The sequence below is a fragment of the Microcaecilia unicolor genome, chromosome 1, assembly GCF_901765095.1.
Source record: "Microcaecilia unicolor chromosome 1, aMicUni1.1, whole genome shotgun sequence".
Lineage (NCBI taxonomy): Eukaryota > Metazoa > Chordata > Amphibia > Gymnophiona > Siphonopidae > Microcaecilia > Microcaecilia unicolor.
In genome coordinates this window covers 394536014-394554112 of record NC_044031.1, presented here as the reverse complement: position 1 = coordinate 394554112, position 18099 = coordinate 394536014, and the positions used below count along the sequence as shown (strand labels likewise).

The 18099-nt window shown below is 39.4% G+C and overlaps 1 protein-coding gene across 1 annotated transcript in view; it reads right to left on the bottom strand.

Annotated features, from left to right (window-relative positions):
- EXOC2 (exocyst complex component 2) overlaps positions 1-18099 on the bottom strand; it is a 300400-nt gene that overhangs the window by 199964 nt on the left and 82337 nt on the right. Inside the window, exons 8-10 of the mRNA XM_030210951.1 lie at positions 11792-11937; positions 11602-11683; positions 1068-1170 (exon numbers count right to left, since the gene is read on the bottom strand). Coding sequence (XP_030066811.1) covers positions 1068-1170; positions 11602-11683; positions 11792-11937 — 331 coding nt within the window. The remainder of the gene's footprint in view (positions 1-1067; positions 1171-11601; positions 11684-11791; positions 11938-18099) is intronic.

Here is an 18099-nt window from a genome sequence, read left to right as displayed (position 1 = left end):
ACCTCAGGCAATAGAGGATTAAGTGACTTGCCCAGAGTCACAAAAAGCTGCCATAGGAATCGAACCCAGCTCCCCAGGTTCTCAGTCCACTGCACTGCTACTCCTCCACTCAGAACATAGTGGACTTCATATACCCTTTCATTCTATAAAGTTGCGCACCCAAATTTCTGACTAAAGAGCATATTTGCATGCACAATTTAAAGAACAGTGCCAGTTGTGTGCCTACTTAATTATTAAATTAGGCACCAATTGGCTTTAAGTACCAATAATAGCCCTTAAGGTGCATTAACTGGTGCTAATTGGCACTAATTTGTAGATACATGTGGAACTGCAGTTAGGCGCTATTCTAAAAAAATTTACTGCCTAAATGCTTTAGTGTGCAACTATAAAGGGGGCACATGGGCGGGTCAGGGGCATGTCTTGCAGCTGCACACATAAATTACAGAACACTATCACTTAAGTGTGCAACTGCCAACTTTAGGTGTGAACATTTACACCAGCCTTTGACATAGCATACATGCGTACCCCTATGCTCTATTCCAGTGGTTCCCAAACATGGCTCTGGAGGCGCCCCAGCCAGTCAGGTTTTCAAGATATCCACAATGAATATTCGTGAGAGATTTGCATGCAGTGAAGGAAGCGCATGCAAATCTTTCCCATGAATATTCATATCCTGAAAACCTGACTGGCTGGGGTAACTCCAGAACCAGGTTTGGGAACCACTGCTGTATTCTATAATTGCAATATTGCACACTGTATTTTTTGTACACTTTCTTGAATCTACCTCTTAGTGGTATTCTTCATTATTTGTGATGTATGTTTTAATCTATTTCCAATATATCTTTCATTTTCCTCATAATTTAATTTCAAAGCATTCTTGTAAACTATATGTGAAAATGGAAGCGCACCACAAGAACTGCCATAGTGGGTCATAATGAAAGTTCATCAAGCCATTATCATGTTTGTAACAGCAGCCAAACACTGCCCATTCAAAAACAATGTCAAACACTTAGACACACAGCTTTACATCATAATATAGAGTCATTTCTCACCATGACAAAAATTACCTTATATAACGTTTCTGGTCATGTAACGTCGATGGTGTCTCAAGCAATTTATCTAGAAGAAATTTTCTTAAAGCTTCAATACGAGTCTCTACTTCATCATACACTGGGGGGGAAAAAGCAAATACTTAATCATTCATGTGGGGAGTAATTTCATAAGAGTGCCTATGTGAAATGTAGAAAACAATCACCTCTGTATAACTATTTTATAAAGGCAGCCTAGGCACCTTTATGAAATAAGCACTCAGCACTACTCCAGTAGCATAACAAATTCTCTTGCACAAATTTAGACCTGCTCTGAAAGTAAATGTATGTATCTATGGGGGTAATTTTACAAATATTTTCTGCACGTAAAGCACGTTTTACATGCTGAAAATGGTTCTTATAATATTGTGCAGCCAAACACACATGTACAAGTATAGTGTTAAGATTGCAAGTAAGCGATAATACAGGAGAACATACATACAGTATACCAGTACACTTCCACCTTCAGTGTGGGTTTACATTTGTGCACGAGGATTTCTGTGTTACTGGGGGGGGGGGGAGTTCACTGTAACAGTTTATTTTATAAAGGCGCATAGGTACTTATGTTGCATGTAAAAAGTAAGCATAACATAGATGCCTTTTAAAACTTGCCACATGTGCCCCTTTTATAAAATTACTCCATGTATGTACCAAAGTTTTTGATAAAATAATTACAAATTTAATTCATTCAGTAAGAAAACCACATCAGTCTAATACATTCCTAAACATAAATGAAGAAGTTAGGAAATTCAGGTATGGCCATAATATTCAGCACTTTTTAATACTGCCAGTTTCTCTTTTATGAAACTGAATATGGGGAGTACATTTATAAAGCTTTGCTTTGTATGCAGAAGAGGGCTTTTATAAAATTGCATGACCTAAAAATATGTGTACCGAACATGCCCACCTACTTTTAAGTCATCTGTGCCTAGGCTTCCCCAAAGGTGCTGTTTGGAGTGGGGAAGGGGGTTCCAATGTACACATGTATTTTATAAAATACATGTATACACAGATTAAGTAGAGGCACATATTTGAACCTTCTTATGACCAGGTGTAATTTTATACACCAGCATTTGTGTATTTGTGTGCTATTGGGGCTGGATATGGAGCTTATTTTATAAAGGCATATATAGAAGCCTATGTTGCCTTTATAAAAAAATATATATTTTTTTTATTTATTATTACATTTATATCCCACATTTTCCCACTGATCGCAGGCTCAAAGTGGCTTACAAAGTAAATATATATATATTTATTTGTTACATTTGTACCCCGCGCTTTCCCACTCGAGGCAGGTTCAGTGTGGCTTAAGCCTGTAAAATGTATTGGATATTTTCCTGTAATATGTTATGAAGAGTATTTCTCCTATCTGGCCAGCAGGTGGTGTTTCTTTGCTGTAAAGCTGTTACAGAGAAATGAATCTTTTCTTTAGTTTTAGCACACAAACAGGAAGCAAGAAACAGTATATATTTGAAATTTTCTTGTTCTGGGCTCTGATGGGCCCAGGAGCTCATTTTCATTTGAAGTGTACTAAAGCATGCGTGTCCTTTATAGAATGGGACTAAGTGCATAAAGGGCGCCCAACTTTAGGCACTGATCGAGTCTATTTTGTAACAATGTGTGCAAATTCTGGGAAAGCTCCTGGAATGCCCCCCGTAATGCCCCTGTCCACACCCCCTTGAAATTACATGCTATAGGAGTTCTGCGAACAGCGTCATAGAATACAATGTGTGCAGAACTCCCAATTAAGGCCAATTAAAACCAATAATTGACTGTTAGCAATTAAGCTGCACGAGGAAATCAGCAATGCGCACTGATTTGCATGCACAACCTTAGTTGACATATATAGAATCCAGGAGAATATGTATTTTTGAAATTTCAGGACCGATGATTATACTGTGAGGCAAGAAAGCTAACTGTTGGAAACAAATAGCTCTTGCCTCTAATATAATGGTCCATCACATATAAGTAACTATTTAATATAAGCATTTTTTACAATTTTTGTTTGTGTTTACAATCATGCCTTTTGGGGATTTGTAAGAGTCTCATTGTACCTTTATTAAAAATGCTTAAAATATATGTCTTTTTGGACTTCTATGTGTCCTATTACAAAATCAAGCTGATAAAGCATTAGAAGGTTCCAGGCCTTTTGCTTCTCCTATTGTGTTTTTGTTTTGCTCTCACCCTCAGGAGTTCTGTTTGTTTCTCCCCTTAATGCATTCCCTCCCAAGCAAAAACTTCTGGAAATGAAAAATCTTGAGTATGAGATTGATAGTGTAGAAAAACAGCACATTTTATACCCAACTATTTCTAAATATCTATCTTTTGTCAATCAAAAATATAGATATAACAAACTTCTGACTAAATGAGCAGGTCACGATATCTTTATTGAGAAATTGGGTCACTATTTTGGTGATAATAAAGCTGGTAGATTACTGGCCAATTATCTCAAAGGAAAAAAGATCAATAACCTCTATTCATTAGTGCTGTCCAATTCACTCATATGAATTGGATTTTTGATTTGATTTGATTCAGCTTAACTGAAATATAGGGGCCCATAACCTCAGACCTGCTGTGTTACTCTGAGGTGTATTATAACAGGCAGCAGCAATTGAACATTTTAAACATTCAAGAAAGCATTTGTGATGACAGGTAAAACTGCGTTAGCACTTGATTCTAACATGACGTCTGTTTTAGTGGCTCTTTACCAGGAAAAAAAAATCTCTGCACAAATGTAACACGTGCTAGGGAGTCCCTATAACCAGCCCCTACAAAAGACACACTGATTACGATTTATAACTTCCTCTGTGTACATCCGTACACTGCCCAAGCCAAAATGTTTGAAAATGTAAGTGGGAACAAATAAAAATGCTATCAGCAATAAAGAACGACAACAGCTGCTCAGCTCATATGCTTGTTTACTTTGTTTTGATGTAAGGGGATGACGGCTGCACAGGGGAGGGGAAGCTTCAACTTTTTGATGTCATTCCATCTCCTGGTTTCATCTAACCTCCTTGCTCCTTGCATTGGCGGCTTGGCGTGGCTGCCGGTCTCGTCCCCCTAGTGTCAGTTCCTGTTGTGGAGCAGAGCTGGCAGCCTGACTGGCAGCATGGGAGGGAAGCAGCAGCAGCTTGGGTTACAGCAGGAGGTAGGGAAGTCCCGAATCTGGACTCCTGATTTTTTTCTGAAATTAATCGAACCGACGAATCGATTCAAATCACGAATTGGACAAAACTACTATTCATGTCCCTGACAAAGGTATCATTACTGATCAAAAAAGTATTGGAAATGCATTTTCCTTTTTTTTTCCTTTCTTTCTTACTTAGCTCAGAAACTACTAACTCTTCATCAGAAGTGCAAACCTTTCTGAACAAACTTAACTGCCCTACCTTAACTTCTAAGATCAATATGATCTAGGGAAACCCACTGATAGAAAGGAAGTGACATTGGTTATTAAATCTCTTTCTTCTAACAAAGTTCCCGGACCGGACAGTCTCAGTTATAAATTTTATAAACATTTCAAAGTACTCCATTTACAATTTATTATATTTATATCCAGAAAAACAACAAAATTTTGCAGAAGCAAATGTTATATTAATTCCTAAACTTGGCAGAGATTCGACAAAAGTAGGTAACTACAGACCCACTTCTTTACTTAACATCGATTATAAGATTCTTACTAAACTACTGGCATTACGACTAAACAAAAAGCTTGGAACCTTAATAGTAGAAATTCAAATAGGTTTTATGCATTGGCGATAATGGAAAGACTTTTTTATGATTTAAATCATATAGCCAGAAACCAAAAATCTCCAATGGTTGCCCTCTCACTTGTTGCAGAAAAAGCATTCAACCACATTGAATAGTCATATCTTTTTGAAACTATAGAATGGTTTAACATGGGTTCCGAGTTCTACTACTACTACTACTACTTAGCATTTCTATAGCGCTGCCAGGGTTACGCAGCGCTGTACAAGTTTAGACAAGGGGAAGGACAGTTCCTGCTCAAGCGAGCTTACAATCTAAAGGTAATAAGCTATGTAGTCAGTGTAGGTATCTGGAATGGGGAAGGTGGTTAGGCGCCAAAAGCAAGGGAGAAGAGATGGGCCTTGAGTAAGGACTTGAAAATGGGCAGGGAGGGCGCACGGCGTATGGCCTCAGGAAGTCTGTTCAATTAACAGTACTTTGACAGATCAAATTTACCTCAGTCGTGGTACTAGACAAGGATGTCCCTTATTCTACTACTACTACTACTTAATTCAATTCATTGGAAACAAGGGGGCCCTTTCACTAAGTTGCAGTAAAAAGTGGTCTGTGCTAGTTTTGTCACATGAAATTAGTGCACGCTGGGCCATTTTTTGCTGTGGCAGGAAAAAGGTCTTTTTTAAAATGGGGCAGTAAATAGCCATGCGCTAATATTAAACTTAAAGTGTGGCTATTTACTGCCTGAGCCCTTACCGCCATCTATTTAGAAGATGGTAAGGGTTCATGCGCTACTTATGCGGTAATCGGGCAGCATGCTGCAATGTGACAGCACTGTCGATTACCACCGGGAACACTCCCCTGCAACAGAAAATAGAAAATTATTTTCTACTGTGGAAAACTACTACTACTACTACTTAGTATTTCTATAGCGCTGCCAGGGTTACGCAGCGCTGTACAAGTGTGCACACCAACTTTGGAACTACCGCTGGGTGCCCGCACTACTCAGGCAGGAGGGTCGATTTGGCACATACGTCTTAGTAAAAACGACCTCAAAGTTAGTAGTATATTTAGACGACTTGATTATTTTTCCATCTGATCTAAATCGCTCCAAAGCAGAATTAATTAACACGGTATAGATTCTTTTTCAAAATTTCCTGGATACAAGATAAATTGGGACAAATCTGAAGTGATGCCCCTAAATGATTTTACCACTCTTACTGATATAGGTATGGTGAATTTTTATTGGTCTCCCTTACAACTAATTTAGGAATATGGTTAAACAAAGACCCCATACAAACTACTGAATTTAACACATCTAAAATCAATAATTCAATTCATGAGGCAACACAGAAATGGTCTCCATGGCATCTTTCATGGTGGAGCAGACTGGACCAGCGGCGTAGCAAGGGCGGGGCGGTGGGGGCGGTCCGCCCCGGCTGCACGCAGCTGGAGGGGTGCAGAGAGCAGCCACACACCTGTCAGCTCCGCTGTTTCCCTGCTCCCTCTGCTCCGGAACAGGTTACTTCCTGTTCTGGGGCAGAGGGAGAAGGGAGCCAGCGGAGCCGAGAGCCACGAGGTTGCTCCCAGCAGCCAAGAATGCACCCGGGTGGGGGATTTTGATGCGCTGGGGGGGTGTCATGCTGCACCTGGGGGGGGGGGGGGGTCGCACCCGGGTGGCAGCCGACCTAGGATCACCACTGGACTGGACACCATAAAGATGATGCTTAGTAATCAAATTAATTACATATTAATGATGTTACCTGGATTCTGTTCAAAGTCATTCTACAAAAGCACCGAGTTTAAATTAACAAAATTTCTATGAAACAATAGAGCCCCAAGAATCTTTTTGAAAACTCTCAAAGCCTCTAGACTGAATGGTGGTGTAGGTTTCCCAGATTTTTACAGCTAGCAGATTGCATTATTAGCTAAATTTGGTATATGTAGGTTATTAACTTCTACAGATCCCTCCGAGTTGAAAGGGAATTAATCTCACCAGTACCTACCTCTTTGCTTATTACAATATCTTTATTATATAATTTATTCAATAATAAATTAATCAAAGTTACAAATTTTTCTTTTTTGCAAATTGATAAAGCTATGAAAAACAATGTCTTAAGTTCTTCTCAAATTTCTATTTGGTATAACTCTAAATTCAAAGTAGAAAAGAAAACTTTAATCATGGAAGTTATGGCAACAACTAAATATTTGGTCATTAAATCAACTCCTATTAGGACAAGCTTTTCTCTTATTTGAAGATTTAGGGTGAGATTCTTTATATGGCACTTAGAAAAAAAAATTGGTGCTAAAATCAGTGCTGACTAAGCATATTCTATAATTGGTGCCTAGATTTAGGTGTGGTATATAGAATATACTTAGTCAATATATCAGCACCTAAAACTATGCGCATCCATTTACACCATCGAAAATCTGGCATAAATCCCTGCACGTAGATTTAGGCACACTGGGCCACATTCTATAACCACACGTGTAAATTTCAGACTACTCATGAAATGCCCATTTCCCCGCTAATAACAATACCCATTTTTACCTGTGCATGTTAGAAATTAGGGGTACCGCATTACAGCATATGCTTAGGGAGTTGTGTGCATAAATTCTAATTAGTGCCAATTAGTGCTCATTATTGCTTAAGTGCTATCACTGCTGATAAAGTTGTTAAGCTAATTAAGTTAAGCGCGGTATTATAAAATCCGCTTGGATTTTGGTGCAGACCTCTAGGTGCTCTATATAGAATCCGGGGGTTAGTTCGTAAATATGACCTACCTCCCAACCAAATGTTTCAATGGTTACAGTTAACACACGCTATCAAAAAAAGTAATATTGATCTAACAATTTATCAGAATCATCTGATTTATATGATTTCTGTGTTTCTATATTTTCCAAAGGAAAATTAATATTGGCATTTTATAAAGTTCTGAACTTATTCCATTTTCCACATTCTATTGGTATTCAAGATGCTGGGTTTAAGGACCTGGATATACAACTTGATAATACTGATTGGTCTCAGCCTCATTTATGGCTCAAAGTAAATAGGCCAACTCATTCTACCAGCATGGCACAATCCCTTTACATTTTACTACATAGGGCAATTTGGACACCTATGAAAAAACAGAAAGTGGGTCTCTCCCCTAATAACTCTTGTTGGCACTGTACCAAATCCAAAGGTACATTAACCCATATGATATGTATTTATGTCCAATGATTAAGTTGTTCTGGATGCAAATTTTGAAATATATCCAAGCTATATTTCACTGTCAAACCAAGCTCTCAATTGATATAATAATTTTACATTCAGCACTTCCTTAATTAGAGGTGAAGGAATCAGATCTCAAACTTTTTGATATTTTAATCTTCATTGCTCTGCAGATGATTCTAGGCAACTGGAAAAATGTAAACATGTTAGATGCTACATTTTGGTGGAACACAGTATGTACGATATCAAAATTTGAATTAAAATCTGCTGAAAGAACAAATAACCTACAGGCCATTCTTCGGACATGGAAACCTTTGGATACATACTTAAATCATGATTTGTAATCACATTGACATTCTGTGTATGGATATATAAAGGCTCAAGGTAACCAGTGTCTTATACCTACTCATACCCTTTGATAATCATAAAAATCTACCAGTTTATTAATGTCTCTATACAGCATCTCTCTTTTTTATATTATTGTTTCCATAATTGTTATTTTATTTAATAATTCATTTGAGTATGTAACATATTTTTGTGAAAAAAAATTGCATATATGTTTTGTTACTTTTAAAAAATTAATAAAAAAAGATTTGAACTCAAGAATTTTGCAAGCATTTCCTCAATTTGAAAAACTGGTATCACAGTTGGGGAAGGTGAGCCCTTGGGCTGTGAAAAGATTGACTCTACCTGTGTGGTGTAAAGCTGTGAGGCCCTCATCGACAGCTGCTGATGGGACCATCTGGCAGAGTCCGGAAGCTGAATAAGGCAGAATCTGACTCGGACTGGCTGCAGTGTAGGACTAGACAGAGCTAGCAAACTGGCTGGATCAAGACTGGAGCGGTCTAGAGGATGGCTCTGAAAACAGCCCTTGGGGGTGACTCTGAAATGAGTCCTTTGGGACTGGCCTGACAGTCAAGGCCAGGGAGTAGTTAGAACAAGCAGGAACAAACATGAATGGAAACAGAACAAGCAGGGCTGGAACAAACAGAACTGGAAGCAAGAACTGCCCAGGCAACAAACAATGGAGCAGTACAACTCTGGAAGCCTGTTGGCAAAGCACTGGAGGAGTGTAGAGCACTTCCTTATATATCCCTAGCCAGGAAGTGAGGTCATCTGTTAGCACCCCATCTAGGACTATAAAAGGGAAGTGCAGCAACCAGAAGTAAATACTCAAAAGACACTTAAGCAAGGCATGCAGCAGGACTCTAGTGGCTTCCTGAATCAGGTGAGGGGTGTGACAGCTGGCTATCACACAATTGAAACTTCAACAAGAAATTGTTGTCAAAATTTGAAAACAGGCTTCAGGATTTTAAGCAGAAGGTTGAGGCTTGTATTCATTCTCTGGTCACATTGGAAAGAGAAGTTAAGCAATCCAAAGTAGTAACTGACGGGCCCTTTTACAGAGCGGTGGTAAGCCCAACGCGGGCTTACTGCTCACTCTTCCGGGACTACTGCCAGCCCAACGCCACATCCAGTTACCGCCAGGTTAGTGCGGTAGCCCTTATCACCACCTCAATGGGTGGCGGTAAGGACTCCCAGCTGCATGGCCACGCGGTAAGAGTTCTCTTACCGCATGGCCATGTGTGTCTGGGGGTTTTTACTCGCTGTAGTAAAAAGGGTCCTGGCACGCGGGGAAAAGGGCCCCCGCCGCTAGCACAGGGCCCTTTTCCCGCTGTTTGGTAAAAGGACCCCTGAGGCACTTAAACCTTCGCAGTCTGACTACGAAAATTGAAAATTTGGATAATCCTTTAAAGAAGCAGCATATTAGAATTATGAACTTTCCTAAAAGTAAAAATGTTTCTCCCGTTAATTTACTTAATATTTCATTACAAGAAATTTTAGAGGTTCCAGAGGCATCTTACACCCATTCTGATTGCTTATTGTTTACATGAAAATAGAACCAATTGAAATTTGGTGCTGTAAGGGAATAAACCTATGTCATTTAATTCTAATTGGAACTTTTCTTCTGGAGATTTATCTGCACAATTAATTCCACAACTGGGTGAGAAAGCTAAGTTATTTGTTACTTTATTATTTGAACCATATCATGAATGGATTTTTTAAAATGCTTTTTCCATTCAGGATTAAAATATTTTAGGGTGTATAATTAGAAATGTTTCCAGATCTCTCTTATGAAAGTCAAGTTCATAGACGTAGTTCTCTGCCATTAAGATCTCAAGTTCATGTGTTAGGAGCTCATTGTGTCTTGCATTACCCATGTAAATGTAAGATATGGTATCGCACTAACACATCTGTTTTCTTTGCAGTAGAACAGTTTAAAGCCTTTATACAATCAAAATGTGAAGAGCAGTCAGCCTCTTTGGAATGAGAGCTTGAAATTATTTATATATTTGTGTTTAGATGATGGCCTTCAAGCTAATAATAACATGGAAGGCTTTTTCTTTGTTGTGTACTTGGATCTTGTTTCTGCTTCTGGGGAACTTATGGATTTCTTATTTATATGGTATCTTTGACATGGATGCCAATTAAAATACAATAAAGAAATTGGAAACATTCAAAATAATATTCAGCTGTATTATCAACGCATAATTTGAAACTATCTAACTTAAGACACCTACAGATCATATCTATATTCAGTGATGTATCCATTTAAATAGTGCCACTGAATATTCACAGAAAGGTTGAATTGTCTAAAGGGGCCTTTTACTAAGCTGCAGTAAGCACTAGCGCGTGCTTACTGCAGCTTAAAATGGCTTACCTTAGGATACGCTCAAGCATCCTGCAGTAATGTTCAAATCTGCATATGCAAACCATATGTAAAAACATATTTTTATCACAGAGGGGGTGTAATTGGGAATTGAGAGTGGACATTTCTGCGCTAACCAGTTAGCACATCTCCTTAACCCTGCTCTAGTCAGCATGCAGTAAACATGTGAGCCCTTACTGATTACAAAATAGGTTGTGGTAAGTGCTCTCACACTAATATTTTTAATAGCCGTGCAGTAATGGCAAAATTAGCACATGGTAATTAATTCAAAAAATAGGAAAATCGGCAATTTTCCGGCTGCTGTAAAAATGGCCTTAGTGCATGAGAAAGACCTGCATAAGGGCATGCTGAGGCGACTTCTTACCAGAGCTTAGAAAAAAGACCCCCATGTCAGAAGACTGAAGCTATGGATGTTTTTTGTACAGTTCACTGAAATGCATAATTTAAGTTTAGACAGATATTTAACAAAGGCTTTCTGTGCATATGACTCTGGTGTAGGGGTGTTTGGAGGTAGATTCTGAGAGAAGCATAGGTGGAATCATGTAGTTTATCTTTGATTCATTGATATGTTGTCTATTTTCATCAGTTGTTACCCTCTTTGAACCTTCATTGATTGGGAGTTAGCAGGATACAATAACCATATTACATTACACTTACTATGTATATTATAAAATACTTGTGAACATTTACACCTACTTCTGAGCAGGTGTAAACGTCCATGGCATTATTTTTGCTGCAACTTTGATGCCGTTTTCTGTGATGTGAAGAAGTTATTTACGCTCATCCTGATTTCCCCTATTATTGCATGTCACACTGAATCACATTGTACCGCTGTTTCATATATAATATAAAGAGCCATTTCTCACCTTTCTTGAACACCTGCACCTCAGTCTTCCCAAATAATGACTTGGCTTTTTCATAGTCATTAATGACCACGTCATAATCACCCTTTAAAAACAGAGAAAAGTTTTGAACTACAGTCCTGAAAAGAATACTATAAGCTTATCTAACATCAGAAATGGTATAGCTTGCAAAACATCTTTTTCGATACTATACCTTTTGAATATTTTTTTCAATATTTAAGGGAAGGTTGAAAAGAAATTTAAAACGCTGAAGAACATTGAGTGCATTTCTTGTTGAATCTGCCTTATCCTTGCGACCCAATACTTCCTGGAACAATGCATCTGCAGTTTCGCTTGCCCCTAGTAAATAAAGTAAAGATCATTTGTGCAAATGTTTTTTGACTTACATCGGCATAATCATAAAGATAAGGTTAAAATACTGTAATTTAACACAGACTTGTCCTCCAGACTTTGCCTACTTTTTAAAGTGTGACAATACAAAGCAAAGAAGTGGAGAGACTTATCTAAAATAAGCAACAGTTTAAGCAAATAATCACAGGATTCTTTAAATTATTCTGATCTTCTTTGGTTACACATGACCTAGGGTATGTCAAACACTTCCACCCTGAGTATTATCAGTTGAAAAACTCTTTGCTGCTGTTTCTGGTTCTTCTATTAATGCATTTTCATTTTTATACATCAGTGACCAACATTTATGCAGATAAACCCACTAATGCACTGGAGCATTTTTCTTTCAGTCATGATAGATCACGGGCTCACTCAACATTTCAATTTACTATCTCACGCCACTGATCATTTTTTACATCATCTTTCTGCCTCAAGTAGCACTTATCTTGATCCAGGAGTGCCTTCTATTGTTCCTAAATCTTAGATCATTAAGAGGCTCATTTTCAAAACAAAAAAGTCATAAGGTGGTAGATGGAGGTTTTTGTCTCAAAAACATCCAAGTTGCGATTTTTAACACTTCAATTTCAGATATTTGTCTCCATCCATATTTCAAAGGGGCATGATTTGGGTGGGACATAGGAGGAACCAAAAGATAGATATTTTTCTGCAATAATAAAACAAAATGAAAATGTCTAGGGCCAAAATTAGGATGTTTTGGTTACACCTGTTTTAATCACAAATAAGTGCCTCTTGGAAGAGATATAGACTGAGGAAATTGCTTCCTTCATCCAACGAGAGACCGAAGCCTTTGAAGCAACCTGACCCTTCCAAGGACCAGTAAAGACAACAAATAAATGGTCTGAGACCTTAAAGTTATTCGTCATCTCAAGGTAACGCAACTGAGACTGTCAACATTCAGAAGATGCAGCAGGAAAAACAACGTCCCATAATCCTCCGTGCGAAAGGCAGGAAGAAGCACTGCCTGATTAACGTGGAAGGGAGAGATCACCTTAGGCAGAAAGGAAGGTACGGTACAGATGGAAACCCCTCCATCTGTAAAAACAAAGAAAGGGTCCAGACACAAGAGCGGCTGAAACTCCAACATGCGCCAGGCTGATTCAATGGACACCAAAAAGACAGGTCTTACGAGTCACATCCTTTAGAGAAGCGCTCCAAAACAGCTCAAAGGGAGCTGCCTGAAGACCCTTGAGGGCCAAATCAAGATGCCACCGAGGACAAATGGATCGAAGAGGTGGCTGCAAGCAATTAACACCCCGCAAGAACTAAACCACATCCGGATCAGCCGCCAACGAGGAATTGTTCACATGGCCTCTGAAAGAGGCCAAGGCCGCCACCTGAATCAACGAGTTCAGGCCAGACCCTTCTTGAAACCATCCTGAAGAAAGGCCAGAATATGAGGAAGAGAAGAACCGAGGGGAGACAGGGCCTGCTCACTACACCAGTACTAAAAAAAAAAGCCTCCACACCCTAGCATAGGCTACGGACTGACTGCTTCCTCGCCTGCAAGAGGGTAACAATGACTGCGTCCGGATACCCCTTCCTACTCAAATGTGACCACTCAAGAGCCATGCCGTAAGACCAAAGCAGGATGGATCGTCCATCAGAATGGGCCCCTGAAGAAGGCAGCCCTGCACTGCAGGGAGAGGAAGGGGATCATCCATTAGAAGGTGAACCAGGTACGCATACCATGGCAATCTGGGCCAGTCCGGTGCCACTAGAACCACTCTACCTAGATGGCGCACCACTCACCGTGGCACCCTGCCCACCATACGCCAGGGAGGAAACACATAAAGGACAGAGTCGGAGAGCCACATGGGAACCAGCAACAGATGCCTACAGGGTAAGGGCCGACACATCAAAGGAGGACTTCAAAGCTGACTCAATCTTACTGTCCTGCATATCCCTTGAGGGCTGTACCTCTCTGAATCAGAACTATGGTCTTCTTAGTTACCGCCATGACTAAAAAATCCACGGCAGGGAGCCTACGAGACTCCATCTCCACAGAGGTCAGTGGGTAAAGGCAAGCTATGGCACGCACAACCCTAAGACCAGTGTCAGGCAGTGCCCTACTGGGTGTCAATTAATTTGCACATAGCCTCATGAATATGAAAAGTCCTGGCTAGCTTTTTGTTGCACAAAATGATGGGATTAGAGGCCACTGCGGAAGCCTGGGTGGAGGGAGACCTGATATGAAGAATATCCAGAGCCCTCGTGATCAGGGATGGCAGCTCTTCCTTGTGGAATAAACAGGCCATGGACGGACCATCTCCATCCTCAGAAGAGAGTTTCCCCTCCTCCAAAGGATCCCCATGTGCAGAAAAATCCAACAGCAATGAGTGAGCACCTACAGAAGGACCCTCATACGCCACAGACCACGTCACCCAGTCAACCTGTGCCTGTAAACATACCCGTTTAGCAGGCTGATAGACTGGAGCCCAAGGGGGAGGGGCAGAAAGATCCGGGGAAGGCTGCCCCCGCTTTAAGAGGAAAGCCTTGTGCATAAGCAGCATGAACTCCGGTGAAAATGGCACTTCCCCTCACTGCTCACCTGGAGCCATCCTCTGGTCAGAAGGGGTAGAAAATCCCGACTCTGGCTGTGCATGCACACCGAGCTGTGAGGGAGAAGCCTGCATGCAAGAACCCAACGTAGGCGCCTCTTCCGTGCTGTCTCCAGAATGCCCACTGCACCCAGCGAAGATAGAATCACTCCCCTGCAGTTCTGCTGCTGAGACGCCATAACGGAATACGCAGGAAAAATACCTAATGCCGATTTCCTGGCCCTACACTGGGAACAGCACTTAATTGTCTTGAAGAAGGCCACCATGACGTACTTGCAGGTACAAAGAGGGCACCCTGACGCTACCCGGAGGCTTCCCTGCAAAAATGCAGACCAGGAACTGCTCACTGCCTTGTTGCAGCAAAGCTGGTTTGGATTTTCTTTTTTTTGCTGTCTTCAAGCTTTCTTTAAAGAGGAAGGAGAACCGAGGCAGGATCCAAGAATGGGGAAGGGGTATGGACCTAGCACCACTAGGTGTTCCTGAGGCCACACCAACCAGCCACAGGCCCCCAGCTCAATTGAGGCCAGAAACTGAGAACAGGAGTCAAGGATCCAATCCAGGAGAAGTTGTCAGACACATTCACCTCCTGCTGGAAATAGAGGTATACTGGGAGGTGACACTGAGCATCAGGTCTTAAGGCACAGTGCAACTCTGTGTCGTCTATCTCCACGTGCTACTAGAGGGTCATAACCCACTTGTCCTGGATTGACCTGTTGTCATGCTAAGGAATTTTCTAATACTTGCATAAAAGAAAAAAAAGATCCTAAATGCAGTAAGCAAATCAAACACAACTGGATTGTGTGCAAGAAAGCATGCTAACGTAGCACATCAGACACATGCACCTACAGGTCTGTGCTAGCGCAAAAAAATTGTATCGGCATTTGGTGCTGTATGCACACAGATCCGTGCATGTGCTACAGTGTAATCTGTACATATATTTTCCAATACCGTTAATTATGTGTAGAACAGCATTCCAGCACATGCAAGTCGAAGTGCTGATACACAATGTCAACAGTACAGCGTTTTTTTTTTGCTCCAGCACTCTTCAAGGACTGATGCAGTCAGAAGAAACAGGCATAAAAGCCTCACTAGTGAAGACTAGAGAAGAATGAACTAACAGTTTACTCCTTCTCAGGGCATCCATTAAAACCCCAGTGTTAGAGAACCCTGCACTCAACCTTAAGGGGTCTTTTACGAATATAATGGGCGTCTTGGCTAGCTGATTTCAATCGCATGTTAAAAATGTTACCACAGCTTAGTAAAAGACCCTCTTAGGGTCTTCTGTGTACTTCTCTACATCTGCACTGAACACCTAACATCTTCATTAATATAAGTTTTTAATGGCTATCCAAAGCTTTGTACAAAGTCAGCTTGCGGACAAAACTCTTTTTACATTGTGCTCAAATAAAATTGACCAGTAAAATCAAGCTAACCCATGTGCAAAGCCTGGAGCACTTTATTGCATCGGCCTCTTAGTAAATTTTTTGTATCTTTAAGAGAATTTTATAGTTGCCTTTGCCCATACTATAATGCATTTGGATTAGGTATTTCAACTAACTGAAATATAGACTTCATCTTTAGTAGAAAGTATATAATCACCTTCAAAAGCTCCAAAAACTCACTCAGCTTCAAGTCAATTTTTCCGTAAGTATTTCAAAAACAATTCTTAATAATCACTTCTACATGTAAATTATTTTTAAAACATACAGTAATTTAAAGTATATTAGGTAAAACTCTAGCAATTTGTAATAAACCATTGGTCCTGTCTCTGGCATTTAAGATGATTTGAAAATTAGTAATTGTTTCATGTGTTCAGTGCAGCCTCTGTACTTCAAAACTACCGCGCTAAATAATAGATTTGCAGCTTGTGTAAGAAACAAATATTGATAGAACTACAGTTCTGAAAATCTGCTAGACTGTGCATAAATAGCTGACATTTTTCTCCTTGTGAATTATTCTTAATTAGCCAAAAAGGAGAAAACAGAACAGGAATGGTTTCAGTCTTTTTTTTTTTTTGATCAGTGCCTGTCGAAAGTTTCTACATTATCTGGTCTAGTGATTATACTTTAAGCAAAGATGAAAAAATTACATCAGTCTCACTGGGTGGCTTGTGTGCCATTTTCTTTCATCAACACTGTGGGTGGCCTGCTCCATGTGAAAAGTAGTCTTTGTAAAATAATTGTTTAATTTAAATAATGTTTAAACACTGCTGAAATATATAGCATGGATGTCATTTTTTTTTCTGAACACTACCTGCTTTGACTACTCTGCACTCTGGATAAATGCTCTAATTCAGAAATTGTTATATAACGGCAAACTCAAAATTTTAAAAAGGGACAATAAAAAGGTTTTCTCCAGTTGCATGTTCAATTGATAGGTTAATAATTTAACATAAAACTACTAATCCTAAAAAATACCTACTATTATGACAAATGAGATTTGACAAACAAAAACATTTCCTGCCATTTACCCTCTGGAGATCAAAATGAAGACATTTACAGGAAGGACAATTTTAAAATACATTTTCAAAGAGGAGTGTTTTACTTGCAAAAATGTCTTTTTATAAAATTGGCTTTCTGCTATGGGTACAAGCATAATCCCTGTATGTACCAACTTTCACCCACATCCTTCAATGGCAATCCTGGGGAATTAGCGCGATTGGATTTTCATTTATGTACTCGCTTTTTTTTTAATTTATCAAGAAAAAAACAGAAAAAGAAATACATTTTAACAGCTGTAAATGTGAGTTTAGTTTTACTGCAATAACTCTGAAACCAAATTTACATAAATCTGTTTTAAAAACTGGCCTGCAGACACAACAGTCCATAAATGTAAATAAGCCAATTTGAATTACCAGAGTTTTCAAAGTTTGCAACTGCAGTAGAAAGAAACAGGAGGTATAAGAATTCATGCTGTGTATTAGTAATAATCTTATTGCTCACCATAAGATTTCACTGCAATCTTGTATTCTAACCCATTTTCACAATATAAAATGCAGTGTTAAAAACATTACTTTGTTTCAGAGTTTCTTGTCCTCTGGTGTTCAAAAATAAATGTAGTCAAATACTTTCAAGAGGTCCAGCTGTGTGTTTTATATGATTAGAGGCCGTGCACTTGAAATCACAAAAATACTCACATTTTACAAAATATTACTACATACTGTGAAACTCTGCTGTGGCAGTCAATTCTAGGATATTTTTAATTTATAGGTTTGAAATTATACAATCAAGCAATTATCAAGCTTGTACAGAAAATATGGATTAATAAAGAAATATTAACAGAAATACTGTGTTAACTACTGCCGAGGGTAATTTTCAAAACAAAATCCATGGGTAAAACAGTGGTTTATGTGCAAAACTAAGGTTTTACAAAAACAGCCTATGCAGTATGTAGATAAACACAAATGCATACTATTTGTGCATGCCTCTGTTTGCTCAGTTAGACTTAAGAGGAAGCAGGGTTACAAAGTGGTTTGTGTTTACATGCATATTTTTCAAAATACAAATGTGTGTGTGTGTGTGTGTGTGTGTGTGTG